Source organism: Hippopotamus amphibius, chromosome 9 (genome assembly GCF_030028045.1).
Source record: "Hippopotamus amphibius kiboko isolate mHipAmp2 chromosome 9, mHipAmp2.hap2, whole genome shotgun sequence".
Classification (NCBI taxonomy): Eukaryota; Metazoa; Chordata; class Mammalia; order Artiodactyla; family Hippopotamidae; genus Hippopotamus; species Hippopotamus amphibius.
The window spans coordinates 64,220,312-64,235,407 of NC_080194.1; the positions used below are offsets into that span (position 1 = coordinate 64,220,312).

At 33.9% G+C, this 15,096-nt stretch overlaps 1 protein-coding gene and 1 pseudogene across 4 annotated transcripts in view; one reads left to right on the forward strand and one right to left on the reverse strand.

The window, feature by feature from the left end:
- Positions 1 to 514: 514 nt before the first annotated feature.
- Positions 515 to 15,096, reverse strand: part of HIKESHI (heat shock protein nuclear import factor hikeshi) — a 31,656-nt gene continuing 17,074 nt past the window's right edge. For all 4 annotated transcript variants that reach the window (XM_057695066.1, XM_057695068.1, XM_057695069.1 and 1 more), the window contains 3 exons: positions 8,424 to 8,575; positions 1,820 to 1,938; positions 515 to 869 (listed from right to left, as the gene is read on the reverse strand). In XM_057695066.1, coding sequence (XP_057551049.1) covers positions 815 to 869; positions 1,820 to 1,938; positions 8,424 to 8,575 — 326 coding nt within the window. In that variant the 3' untranslated portion in view covers positions 515 to 814. The remainder of the gene's footprint in view (positions 870 to 1,819; positions 1,939 to 8,423; positions 8,576 to 15,096) is intronic.
- On the forward strand, positions 5,994 to 6,068 carry LOC130829602 (U4 spliceosomal RNA; annotated as a pseudogene).

A 15,096-nucleotide genomic window follows, 5' to 3' on the forward strand; every position in this document is an offset into this window, starting at 1 on the left:
GAAGAGTAGCCCCCATTCACCACAACTAAAAAGAAAGCCCACGTACAGCAAAAAAGACCCAACACAGCCAATAAAATAAATTAATTTAAAAAGAAAAAGATTTAAAAAATAAAAAAATAAAACCTGATCAATATTAATTATGGCAATTTTGTTAATGAAAAATGTATGAATTTGCAGATACAAAAAGTGACAACCAATCTGTTAATGGAAAAAACTTTTTTTTTCTTTTTTTTTTTTGATCGCACAAGGCTTGTGGAATCTTAGTTCCCTGACCAGGGATTGAACCAGGGCCAAGACAGTGAAAGCACCTAGTCCTAAACATGGACAGTCAGAGAATTACCCTGAAAAAACTTTTAATCTTAAGAAATACTAACTGAAAATAATTTCTCCATATGTAAAAATGTATATTTGATATGTTTTTCCAAAAGTCCCCAAATTTTGATATAGTTCATTTTAAGTTAACTATTCTAGCAAACCACTGTAAATATAAATGAAAAATTATAAATGCAATGCATTTGGCACACTATTGTGAATATGCTTTATTTTTAAGTAAAAAATGAATCATAGCCAAAACAAAATGTTTTGCCTCTGAATATTTTCAGTCCAGTTTAAGGGAAAAAAGTCATTAATGATGAACATATTTTCATTTACCAATGTTTTTAATTTTTTATAAAGATTTTAATTACGCTTCATAGTCACTAAGCAGTTTTTAAACTTAGGCTTCATGATGCTTTTGACTTCATGCTTTCAAACAGAGTCATTATCTTCAAAACATGACAAATTTCAGAATCCATTAAAAATTATTTTATTCAAATTATGTTTTCCAAAAGAGAGGGTTCTGTGCTAGTCGTCTTTGAAAGTTTTCATACCTACAAAAGAAAAAGCATATTTATAAGAAATTTAATTAGAATCTTTCGTAATCTGACAAATGATTCATCAAAAAGTAAGTAACTTTACATGTCATTTCTAAAATGCTAAGATTAAACACAGAAAGCTAAAAAGTTAATCTGGGAATTTAATTATTAACTTATAAAAAGACAGCAAGCATAGTGATTTAACTGGCTGTATCAGAAAGCACAAATCATAATAAATTTTATTAATTTTTTTATCTTTTGAAAATCTGAGAGCTAGAAGGGACCTAAGAAAAAATGAAATCTAACTCCTCCTCCCTCATTTCATAGATGAGAATAATTTGCTCAAGGTCACATAGCTACATTATAACAAAGCTCAAACCTAATACATTCCAGTACAATCCAAGCTATATACCATGCTACCACTTCTCAAGAAACTCGCCCTATGCATCTCCCCACCACTGGGATATTCAAAGTGAAAAGAAATATCTACAAAACAGAAACAAAGAAAAGCTGAAGAAACAGATTTATTAATGTACAGGGTGCAGTATAAACCACTCTGATGTTTTATACATGTTTACTTTAGATCAAGACTTTCTAAACTTACAGAAAAAAAGTTTTCATTGATATTTCAAGCCTCATTGCATTCACAACTCAAAATACAAAAAAAAAAAGTACAGTCCTTAATTGTGGTCCCTAAAACATAAGAAATTGTATTTTCCTGTCTTTGTAAATCCAAAATGGCTACTATATAATGGAATAATATTTGGGGTAAAAATTATTCCAAATCTGAACTCTAAACTACATACTTTTTAATGGCACACAAATGTTAATGTATGCTGATGTCCACCAATAAAAGAATATTTTTAAATGTCAAAGAAGAAATACATTCACAAGCAAATAATATATATACATTTGTTGTAGGTTACTAGAAGCCTTAAACATGAGAGCTACAAAATGCCCCATACCATTTCAGAACCACATTTGCCGGAATGAACATTTCAGAAGGACTTGGTGTCATCTGGGCCTGAGAGACAGCAAATGATGAAGCAAAATTGTAGAAGTTGTCCAACATCTTCTGTGTGAACTAAAAGTTAATAATAAGTAGATTAACAGAGTATACTAAATACTGCATTTAGACCTTAGTATTTTTAATTAAAAATATCACATTAACTTGTTTTAAGGACTGTTGAGTTCTAAGACAGTCTAATGCTGAACCTTAAGGCAAGTCATAAAATGACTTATGGCACAAAATCATAACAATCTGCCTTATGTACTTTCTTTACCACTCAAAGAATTTCTATGATTATCAAATATTTTTAAGTTTATAACATAATCATTTTGGAAAAAAAAAGAAAAAAATGTTTTTTCCTTCAAAATATCTTCTTTCATCTCTACCTCTGGAGATGCCCCTCTCTTCAAATACCACCCTCATCAAATCAACCTGTTTTCTCATATAAAATAGTAACCATATCTAGTAAGTCTTTTTCTTGCCAGAAAGATAAAAACAGGTATAAAAAAGGAGCAACTGGTTACTTGCCATCAATTACAAAGAAGAGAAAGGTGACACTACTCCATTTCTATTTCCTGGCCTGTTTGTTCTCAATGACCCTCAAATGGGTGAATCCACTAACATCCTCCAAGTCTCCTTGGTAGAAACAAGAAGTAAAATGATTCACATTTCTTGAGAATCAAACGGGTTTAAGCACTAAATCCAAAAGTTAATGAACTGCTAATGATAATACTACCTTTTATTCGCTCAAAAATAATCTTCCCAATATCACTTTCTCAGAAACAGAAAACTAGCCATGAAGTTTCTTGCTGTCTCTTTTCTCCATGAGAAGAAACATCTTATTAGGGTTTTTGTCTGTTTAACAATATCAAGACAATCTAATCCAAGCGACTCTACTGTTAAGGTATTTGAACCAATATAAGAGTTCAGTAAGATCACTAAATAAAAGATCAGTAACAGGAGAAAAAAAAAATCAACAGCAACTCTCCACACAAGCCACAAAAATTTTTAAATGTAACTTTAAGAAGATCCAATTCATAAGAGAAACAAGCTCTGTCTAAGACACCTTGGGGAAACGCTAAGACAAGCTGATAATAAGACTCCTGTGGAAAATGTTTTAAGACTGTCTTGAGAGACAAGAAAGAAAACAAATGAAAGGACTCACACCATGTTAAGTGGAAAGACACGATATAGTCATGGACAGGAAGACTTAAATGTGATAAAGGCATATTAAACCTATAAATCCAATGTTATTTTCAACTAAATTCCAACAAGATTTTTCATGGCATTGACAAGCTGATACTAAAATTATTATGAAAAATACCTAAGCCTATTTTGATAATGAGGGGGAAGGACTTGGCCTACCAGATATTAAGATTTTTACTGGCAAAGGGATAAGCAAATAAACTAGTTGGAATAAAAGAGAGAGTGAAGAAACAAACCTAAGCATATGTGACACATAATACATAACAAAGATGCTATTACTCAGAATAAAAAAAAATATGGACTAACTATTCACTTAATGGGACTAGAACAACTAGTTTTCCATAGGGGAACAAAAAATGAGTTTCGATCCCTTCCCATACCACACACAAACACAATTCAAAAAGCAAAACGTTAAAAGCCTTAAGAACTATAAAAGAACATAACAATCTTCACATATCAGGGTAGGAAAGAATTTCTCAAACACAAAAACCCACAAATCATAAAGGAAACAACTGATAAAACGTGTCTACAGAAAAACAGGTCTGTATGCAAAAGACACCATAAACAATACTAAAGGAAAAGCTCGGAGAAAAAATTTACAACATATACAACAAAGGATTATTATTCAGAACACATAAAGGCCTTTTCCCAAAAAGCTAAAATTAAAAAGTGCTAAAAATAACACAATAGAAAATTGGGCAAAATTATATAAACAGTCAATTCCTATAAAAGAAAATACAAATGCAAGCCAAAAATGTGAAAAATGCTCAACTTCACCAATAGTCAAAAAAACAAACCAAAACAATAGTAATATTGTTTTCACCTACTAAATCTGGTAAAATTTTAAGGTCTGATAAATATTACTAAGGATGTATAAAAACATCTACCAATAAGGAAATGAAAAAACAAACTGTGGCTCACTCGTACACATGACATATGACAATTAAAACAATCAATTCCATGTATCAACATAGATAAATCTTTACAAATAATGCTGAGTGAACAATAGCAAGCTGTAGAAGTTTGTGCAGTATGATACCATTTATATCCATTTTCAAACATATGAAAGAGTAAATTAATAAGAAGGAAAAATAGAAGAGCCAGAAAAAAAAGGGATTCAACACAGAAGAGAAATAAAACGAACTTCTAGAGTAATAGTGAAAGAAAATAATACCTTGACAACAGCTATGCAACAGACCCAGAGAATAATCAGTCCACAGTGGAACAACAAAGAGCATTCCAAGAGGAATATTTCCATGACAAATTTTAAATTGCTATATATATTGAATGTGAATTTACACTTGGCAGAGTTTGGGCATAAATTATTAGAAATGGAAACACAGAAATCCATGTAAAGGAAAAAAATGAGGAATTTATTAACCAGGAAAAATGAAAAGTTATACAGGACAAGAAATATAATCATAGCACTAAACATGGCTCCGTTCTAAAAAGTATTTACCAGGTCATAATACTGAAAACTGAATACTGACAATGAAAATCTATATTGGAAAGGTGGGGAGAAAAGATATCTGTGTATGTTAGGGAACAGAGGATTAAGAGAGCTATATCACCTTAGGTAAGTCAATGGAAAAATTGCTATTACGTTTCTTCTGACACATGGAAGTAAATACAAGAAGAAAGAGGAAAAAAATGAGGGGGGAGGTTGAAAGTGACTGCTGCTGAGGAGCAGAATATAAAAGGTATAACAGAGCACAGCTGTTTTGCATGTAAAACTACTTGACTTTCTAAACCATGTACTACTGATAAAAACTAAAATGAACTAAGAGCATAAATTAGAAACATGCTTAAACACACATACAAATAGTACTGTACATATTTTGTGAATATGAAAAAAAATTTTTAAGTACTGAAATACAGATGGTGAAGATATATAGTTAGAAGAGTAGCTACCTGGAGAGGAAAGGGAAGAAGAGAAGCAGAGAGCAGTGGGCTGTATCTGTAACACTTTATATAATTTTTTAATTAGTAGCAAATATAGCAAAATGTAACAGTTAAATCTAGGTGGAAGACACATGGAATTCTTCAAATATACCCCACTATAAAGAGAGCTCCGGAAGGATGGGTATTATTTTATTTTGTCTACCTATTTTTATCTATTCTTAAAAAATGCCTCGCACATAATAGGTACACAATAAATATTTGTGGAATGCACTCTTCTATATATTAAAATATTTCATAATAAAATGTTTAATAAAAAATACATATGCTTCATTAAAAGCTCAAATAATTTATAATTATAGAGTAAAAAGTCTTCTTGCCCCTCTCCAGGAATAACATCACTTTGCCATGTATTTTGCAAACATTTTTCAAATACAATCTATATGGGACACTCTAAGTACTGTTTTACAACTTGCTTTTTTTCAGCAGTTAATTTTTTTTAATTACTGACAAAATTTTAAAAACCCAGACTCTGTTATTCTTTAATTTGGCCCATTCTCAAGAGATCATATGACAAATTGGCGCTTAAATTCATGGCCACAATCCTCAAAAATGTGCTGCCCAGCAAGCCCAGAAGGTTTCCCTAGTGCATTCATCTTCCTCCTCTCCTAGAGGACTTATTTAATAATCCTTTTGGTTTAGATTTCCAATACTTCCTTTCCCCTCAGTCTTGGCTGATGACCTTGCTCCCTATTTCACAGAGCAAAGAGAAGGAATCGAGAGAGTACTTGAACAAGTTCTCATCAGCACATTTAGCCTCCTCCCGTGTCTGTCTGTGCCCATGTATTCACTACAATAAACACTGTCCGTTATCCTATCAAAAACCTCCCAATATGGTCTTATTTCCTACTCAAGGACACCACTTTCGCAAGTCTCCTCACTTTCCTGTAGCATCAATTTTTCTGTCACTAGTGCTTCATTCCTGTTGGACACGATATAATATCTACCATTAAAAACAGAAAGACAGCTTTGCACAGTGGCAGTATTGTAGCCAATGAGGTTTATCCGACGTGTGATTATTGCTAATTGAAAAACAGAAAGACAAAAAAATTCCTTGTCCCCATACCCCGCCCCGCCCCAAGCAACCAGACCATTCATCTGCTGTCCTTTATGACAACACTGGTCAAGAGTCATCTATATTCACTGTTTCCATTCCCTCCTCTCCAACTCACTCAACCAGGCTTCAAACTCCCTTTGCACCTCTATGAACTTTTGTTAAAGTCTTTAATGACTTCTACCTTGCTGAATCCAATGGCTAATTCTTAGCCTTCATCTTACTTGACCCATCAGCAGTGAGTACTATTGATCACTTCTTTTTTCTTAAAAAACCAGTCTTCTCTTGGCTTCCAGAACACCACTTTTGGGTTCTCCGCCTACTTCAGGCTGCTCCTTTCCTTTTATTTCTCTGTATCTCTTAAGTGTCTCAACTTCGAAACTGGCCCAAGCTCTGTCACTGGTCAATTTTTCTATTTACAGTTACTTCTCAGTGATCACATCCCCTTCACAACTTTAAATACCACCTCTACACTGATGACTCCCAAATTTTCATTTCTTGAACTCTAAACTTGTCATCTCCAGTTGGATATCTAACAGGCATCCCAAAGATAGTACAACCAAAATTCAACTCCTGATTCCACTCGCAGCCCATACTTGTTCTTTTCACAATATTCCTGTGTTCTATTTCTTGGATCCAACATCAATGGAGCCACAGTTGATGTCCCTATATCAGACCTCATATATGATCCACACCATGAAACACTACTGCCCCCATCTTCAAGTTATCTCCAGAAATCAACCACTTTTCATCACCTCTATTTCTACTTCTTCATACTCCCTGGTTCAAGTCATTAAAGTCTCTCACTTAAGATTTTCACAAGAGCCTCCTAACTAACCTTTCTCCTTCCATCTTTGCCTCACTATAGTTTCTCTCCAAAGCTGCAAAACTGATGCTTTAAAAATATAAGTTAGAGGGACTTCCTAGGTGGCAGAGTGGTTGAGAATCCCCCTGCCAACGCAGGGGACATGGGTTCGAGCCCTGCTCTGAGAAGATCCCACATACCGTGGAGCAACTAAGCCCGTGTGCCACAACTATTGAGCCCATGTGCCGCAACTACTGAAGCCCATGTGCCTACAGCCCATGCTCCACAACGAGAAGCCACCGCAATGTGAAGCCCATACACCACAATGAAGAGTAGCCCCCACTCATCCCAACTAGAGAAAGCCAAAAGCCTGTGCACAGCAACGAAGACCCAATGCAGCCAATAAACAAATAAAATAAATTAATTAAAAAATAAAAAAATAAAAATGTAAGTTAGGGGTTTCCCTGGAGGCGCAGTGGTTAATAATCTGCCTGCCAATGCAGCGGACGTGGGTTCGAGCCCTGGTCCAAGAAGATTCCACATGCCACGGAGCAGCTAAGCCCATGCACCACAACTACTGAGCCTGCGCTCTAGAGCTCGCGAGCCACAACTACTGAGCCCAGGTGCCCCAACTACTAAAGCCCACGCACCTAGAGCTCATGCTCTGAACAAGAGAAGCCACCACAATGAGAAGGCCATGCACGGCAATGAAGAGTAGCCCCTGCTCTTCCGCAACTACAGAAAGCCCGAGCGCTGCAACGAAGACCCAACAAAGCCAATAAATAAAAATAAATAAATAAAATCTAAAAATAAATAAATAAATAAAAATTAAATAAAGGATTACTAATACATAACAACAACAACAAAAGTAAGTTAGATCACATTACTCTCCTGCTCCAAACTCTCTTATGTTTTCTCTTCCAAACAGAATACAAGCCAAAGTCTTTACAAAAGCCAATGAGGTCCCATATGATTTATCCGGCAGCCACCTCCCCCATAATCTGCAACCTCATCTCCCATCTCTCACCCTTGCTCACTCTACCCCAGCCATAAAGTTTCACTTTATTCTTCAAACATAACAGATTTCTACCTCGGGGCTTCTGTACCAGCTGTAAGTCTGCCTAGATCATCCTCCCCTTCAGGCCTTTGCCATACAGGTTAAAAGTCAACCCTTATGGAACTGTGTCACTTTAAGCTTCACGAGGACAAGGATCTTGCTTATCAGGTTCACAACTGTATACCCGCAGCCTAGCATACTAATTGTGGGAGGAAAAGGGGTAAAGTTAATATTTAAACCCATTTTTAAAAATCACTTTGAGCTATTTTATCACTATAAAAACATGTCTCATCAAAGCATTTTAAATTTTAAAATACCTACAGAGAGGGAAACAAACTAAAAATATTCATGGAAGCCAATAACATGTCATACGTGTTTACCTTCATTTTCATATGAATTCTACCACCAGGCTAATTTCTAAAGTACAGAATGTGATTTTTTAATTATTTTAGAAAATAATGAAATGTGCATTCCATTACCTGAGTGAATGAGTCAACTGAAGATACAGCAGCATTACCTACAGGAGTCTGCTGAGCCAGGCTGTCCAATAATTCCACTGAAATTCCAATCTGAGCAACAGATGGAGTTCGGACAATATTCATGGCTCCAAAAGGGTGTTGGCTTCCTTCTCCTGAAAGAAATTAACATGTGCCACGTATTTTAAATTTAACTTGTATACACACAAATTCCTTTATAAAGATGTGAAGAACATCTGCTCCATATGCACTAAAAATTTCTGTTACATGAAGGTTTGTCTCTTCTCAAATAAATGTAAAAGGATGCCTAGGCTTTACCATATTAACAATTAAGAAAAATGAAATTTTCCCCACCAGAAAAATTGCTGTTATTTTTCTAAAACTTATAAAATTATTGCAGCTAGAAATGGAAATTAAGAGAAGAGAAAAACGAGCATTAATTAGATAAAAGATTCTCAATGCTAACTCTGAGGGAAGGATATTTTTAAAGATTTTTAGAATTAGTTTTAATATTTTCTCATTATTCCACTAAAGAGCTTTCAATTGCCATTAATACTGGTAATGACACAGTATTAATGTGTCATTAATACTAAATTTTTTAATTTACTAAATTTCTTAAATCACCTCACTCAACACCTGATGATCTGTTATCAAATAAACAATAAAGAAATTTGCAGCTTATTTGGAAAAGACTTAATTTTCTCTTTACAATATATAAAAAATAAAATAAAATATATAATACATACATATATAAAATATATCAAATGTATATTTGATATTTCTGAGCCTCTGTCAGCTAATTTATATGTGAAAAAATACAGGCCAGTTTTATTAATCCACATAAGACATATTCAGAAAAGTTAGTCTGATGAAAGAAAAAAAAATCATATTATGAATAGATTATTGGTTTATCTGGTCTTTTAATATGACTATACAATGTCTAAACAAATACTACAGAACAAAAATCTGGGACAACACACATTCCTAATAACTAGAACACTTATTGCAAGTATCAAAACTCTTACTAAATTTTGAAGCATATGAATACAAACCTGTAACTGTATTTTTCTGCGCTTTAAAAACACACACACACTTCACTGCATGTGACTGGTTTAAGATATTTTTGGTATTTTTAAATTGTTTTACTTAATTTTCACATATTTGTGAATTTTCCAGGTTTACTTGTTATTTCTAATTTCTATCAATGTGGTCAGAGAACACAGTTTGCATGATTTCAATCTCTTAAAATATACTAAGACTTGTTTTATGGCCTAATATATGGCTATTCAAGGAAATGTTCCATGGGCACTTGAGAAGAGTGTATATTCTGCTGTTGTTGAGTAGAATATTCTATATAAGTCTGTTAGGTCTAGTTGGTTTATTGTGTTGTTCAAGTCTTCTATTTCCTTGATGATCTTCTGTCTAGTTGTTCTATCCGTATTGAAAGTAAGATATTGAAGTTTCCAACTATTATTGAACTGATTATTATTTCTCCTTTCAACTCTGTCAATTTCTGCTTCATGAGACTTAGGTACAGAAAAGTTTGTAATTGTTTTATCTTTTTGATAGACTGACCCTTTGACATCAGTTTGCATAATTTTTTTCATCCTTTACTTTCAACCAATTTATATTTTTGAATCAATAGTTGTATCATGTTTTTTTAATCCATTCTGCAAATCTCTATCTTTTAAGAGCCGAATTTTGTATTAAATAGATACTTGCCAGTGTATCATTTTAATTCCCCTATACTTTCCTTTACTATTTTTTAATTATATTCTTTTAATTGTTGCACTGGGGACTATAATTAACATCTTAATATATAACAACTCTAGTTTGGATTCATACCAATTTAATTTCAATAGTATACAAAAACATCGCTCCTGTATAACTGCTTCGCTCCCTTATGTTGTCACTGTCACTAACCACATCTTTATACACAGTATGACCATAAGCAGACTTACAATTTTTGTTTTATGCCATTGTCTTTTATAACAGATAGGAAAAAAAAGTGGAGTTACAAAGTATGTATTAATGCTGACTTTTAGAATTACTTGTGTAGTTACCTTTACCTGTGTTCTTTTTTACTTAACATGAATTTGAATTACTATCTCAGGTCCTCTCATTTCAGCCTGATGGACTCTTTGACATTTCCTATACAGAAGTCCTCTAGCCACAATTCCCTCAATTTCTATTTATCTGAGAATATCTTCATTTCTCCATTTCTGATGGCTAGAAAATTCTTGACTGACCTTTTTTCTTTTAGTACATTAAATATGTCATCCTACTGCCTCTGGACTCAATGTTTCTGATGAGAAATCAGCCATAATCTAACAAGGACCCTTGTATGTGATGAGTTGCTTCTCTTGCCACTTTCAAGATGCTCTGACTCTGGCAGTTTATCATATCTTCAAGTTTATCCTACTTGAGTTTGTTGAGCTACTTAAGTGTGTAGATCGTTTTTCATCAAATTTAAGAGTTTTAGGGCAATATTTCTTCAAATATTCTTTCCGCCCTTTCTCTCTTCTGGGACTCCCATTATGCATACGTTGGCATGCTTGATGCTGTCTCACAGGTCTCTAAGGCTCTGTCCATTTTTCATTCCTTTTTCTTTCTACTCTTCAAATTAGATATTTTACCTGTCTTCAAATTCACTGATTCTTTTTTGCACCTACTCAAATCTGCTTCTGAAACCCTCCAATTTTTCATTTCAGTTACTGTACTTTTCCACTCCATAATTTATGTTTCCTTCTACATGATATGTTCTATTTGATGATACATTATTCTCCTGATTTCCTTTAGCTCTTTGAGCATATGTGAGACAGTTTTCTTAAAGACTCTATTAGGTCCAATGTCCCAATACTTCCTAGGGACAGTTTCTATTCTTCTGTGAAAGGGCACTGTTTCTTGCATGCTTCACAGCTTTTTGTTGAAAACTGGATATTCAATAATGTGACAACTCTAGCAATCAGATATTTCACCCCTCCTTAGGGTTTACTGCTACTGTTTGTTGTAGCTGTTTCCTTGTTTAATGATTTTTCTGAACTAATACTATAAAGTCTATATTCTTGTCATTTGTGATCACTGAAGTCTCTGTTCTATTAGCTTAATGGTTAGCTAATAAATGGAAAGAGATTTCCTTAGAAGCCTGAAACCAAACAATTCTCCAAGTGTCTGCAGATGGGCTCTATGTGTTGAGACATGCCTTCAATGCTCATGCCTTCAGAATCGACCAGTGGTGAGAGCTTACGACCTTTTTAGGTCTTTTCCAAGCATGTGCTTGGACACCCTGGACACCCATGTGGTCTTTCAGATTTCCCAGGAATTTCCAGGTCAGAGAATTTCAAACCCCTTGTTCCCCAAAGTATCTTATTCCCAGCCTTTCCTTCCAAGCTTTCTGGTTAGTCCGTTATTTGTCCCAACTGTTGTCACTGCCTCAGGCAGCAGTGACTAATAACATTTACCTGTAAATATTTTTGACAAACACATGCAGGAAGTCACTTTAGCAATGGAAGTGTTCCAAGTTAAAAGAGATAAAAGGTGAGCCTTTTAAATCAGTCTTCCAGGGAACCACAGAACAAAACAAGTTAATTACAATTAATTGTGAATGAGGTCCATTCTGCTCCCTCTGGTATCAGTACCAGTACCAAGAATATGGTCTGTTATTTTCAAGGCCACCACTGAGCTGAGGAATAAGGGTGGGGATCACGGTAGATTAAAATGCCACAAAGCTCACTGTTCCTATAGAGATTCAGTTTTTTCTTGACTAAATGTCCCTCTGGTTGCGACAACCATTTGGTTAGTTTCCAGAGTCCTGAAAACGTTGATTCTGAGTTTTTGCCAGTTTTTGTTGTTGTTGTTGTTTTTGCTTTTATGGAGGGATGAACTTTTGGAGTTTCTTACTCCACCATTTTAATTGCTTTAAGCCTAGAATTATGCTAAGTCCAGAAAATGTACTGCTATTTGCCTGTATAACAGGCTCCAATGATCTCAATCAAGGAAAGTAGTTCAATACAACCTACTATTGCCTTAGTTATAACTACCCACGCAGTGACCTGCTCAAGCAGAAAGCCTTGTCATCTCTAACCTCCATCTTTTATCACAATGAAGTTCTTCACAAATGAGTGGAGCCCTAAGTAAAACTGTCTAAGATTTGTTGTAAAAACTGGGGCTAAGGAAATATTCTTAAAATTCTTAAAATTTCATTTTAAAGCTCTCTGGGACTAACACAGCTTAAGAGGAAGAAGAAAAAAAACCTCAAAATCTTCAGTAATTTTTAATCTATATTTTCAAAGAAATCTGCTGTGCAATTAAACCATTCCTTTAGTCAATCTTATTCTCAAAACAGGCTTGATACAGTAGTTGATACCCTCCCAGTAAAAAGGTTCTTGTTTACAAACCATAAAATAAAATACTGGGAAGAAGCATTGGAACATAATGTACAAACTCACAGTGAGTGTTTAATTTTGGATATGAATTCATGACAGCCAAAGTAAAAAGAAAAACATGACCAGTTACACTGAATCTTATACTCAAAAAATTAAAAAAACAAAAACAGCAGTGAGAGTAAAACATCTGACCTGGTCTTCAAAAAAAAAACATACATTACATAAAGTCCTCACTAATATTCTAATAGTAAAAGAAGCAGCAAATCTTTAAAGGCTGTTTCTCAAAGTATCCCTCCTCACTAGCCTAACACAAGGCACAGCTCAGAGGAGAAAATCCTATAGGAAACTAGCTTTACTGTCAGTCTACGAGGAAAAGCATTCATCATCATTTACTATCTGGGTCTAACTGACTCTTTTTAAAACTATATACATTTCAAGTCATTTCACAACAAATGCTCAGAAGAGTAAAGAGACAGTAAAAAACAAATTTATTAGAACTTTTAATAAGTACCAAAGTACAGCAAACTCAAACATCCATTCCAGACTTCCCACATTTGTCTGGTTTTTAAGATATAAATAGCCAAAATGGGCCACATTCTCTGAATACAACTGTTCATCATCAAGTGTCACTAATAAATGTGGAACACATTCATTTTATAAATCTGACTCCTGATTTTAAACACATCTCTAACAGGTTCAAGCTTATCATTACTTCTGGTCCTTCTTCTGGCAATTGCAATGTCAAAGTGCAATACCTGAAATCTTGAAATTTTGAAACTTTTAACAGCTCATAATTTGCTAAAGAAAGCATGGTCATCTTCTTTGATCTGTAATTTGCAAAATATTTTCATTTTTAGATTTATAAACATTATTGAAAATAATAAATCCAATTATTTTATTCATTTCTACATTTATTACCTTCTCATCACCTTTGTATACACATCCACTTTCAGCCATGTCCACTTACAAACTGTATGCAGTCAAATTTGGAGCCCAAACATAAGAGATGAAAGAATACCAGCACTCATCCTTTACCACATGTCCAAGATTTTGTCACAAAACACTGTGATTAATTTCTCCTTGGTGAATGGCTAAATGGGTAAGAATACCATTTTCTTTTGGCCCTCAGAAATATACTATTCAATCATTTTTTTTATTTGAGAAAATTCACCTAAGAGACCACCATCTAAAGATTCAGTCTCGAGATTTTGCTTACATGATCAACTATACCACCATCATAAGAGTCTAGAATGCTCCTATCTGCCTCTTTGTATTCATTTTCTGATTCATGAAGTAATTGTGAAACTTGTTCCTCTGTCAATTTTCTTCTCTTTGCCACTATGAACAAAATATGAAAAGTAATTAATTCATAATTCCGTCCAACAAAAGCAAAACGCAGACAGTGAAGATGGTGTCTCCAGTGTCCTTTTATACTTCTTGAAAGATGACATAATCCTTTGGACAATGCAATATGAAAACTGTAGGATAATGCAATAGCAAACTAAGGTACACATGCTAAATCTGACCCATAACTTATTTTTGTACCACCTGGAAGCTAAGAATAGTTTTTACATTTTTAAAGGGTTGTTTAAAGAATATGTCACAGAGACCATGTGTAGTGCACAAAGCCTAGAATGTTTACTATCTTAAGCTTTACAAAAATGTTTGCCAAGCTCTGCTTCAAGTAATTCCATCATTTTTCCTTTTTCTTATTATTTCAGCCTTTTTTCCCACAGTGAGAATAATTAATGAGTAACGATGAAATAATTCCTTGGATGAAATAGCAAAATGTCTCAAGATATAGATAAAATAAGATCACTAATATCCCCCAAAGCACATTAAATTTATAAAATGGTCCAGTGGACCCATATGGTAACTGCAAGATCGAATGAGTTTAAAAAATATGTAAGTAAATGTTTTCTCTGTTCTTTGGAAGACCTCTACAAAAGTATAAAACTCATGAAATATCAATCTTTCTAAGAGATATAAGTGCCCTAAAAAAGAAACCAAAAAACTAAAAGTGAGTCTACTGGTTAAGATATTTTTGGTGTGCATAGCAGCAAAGAAATGAGGACTAAAGAAAACTATTATGTCAAGAATAAGCAATTCACTATGAAGTGGCATTTGAATATGACATATGCAAAAAAGCTACAGAAAAACAGCTTAATTATGCCTTCTGAAAATCCTCTTAGTACTGAATGTAAATATTTAGAAATCATATATATATACATATATATGTAGATATATACCTAAAACCTCTGCTTTATTTCTATTGATAGCCTGACGAGTCT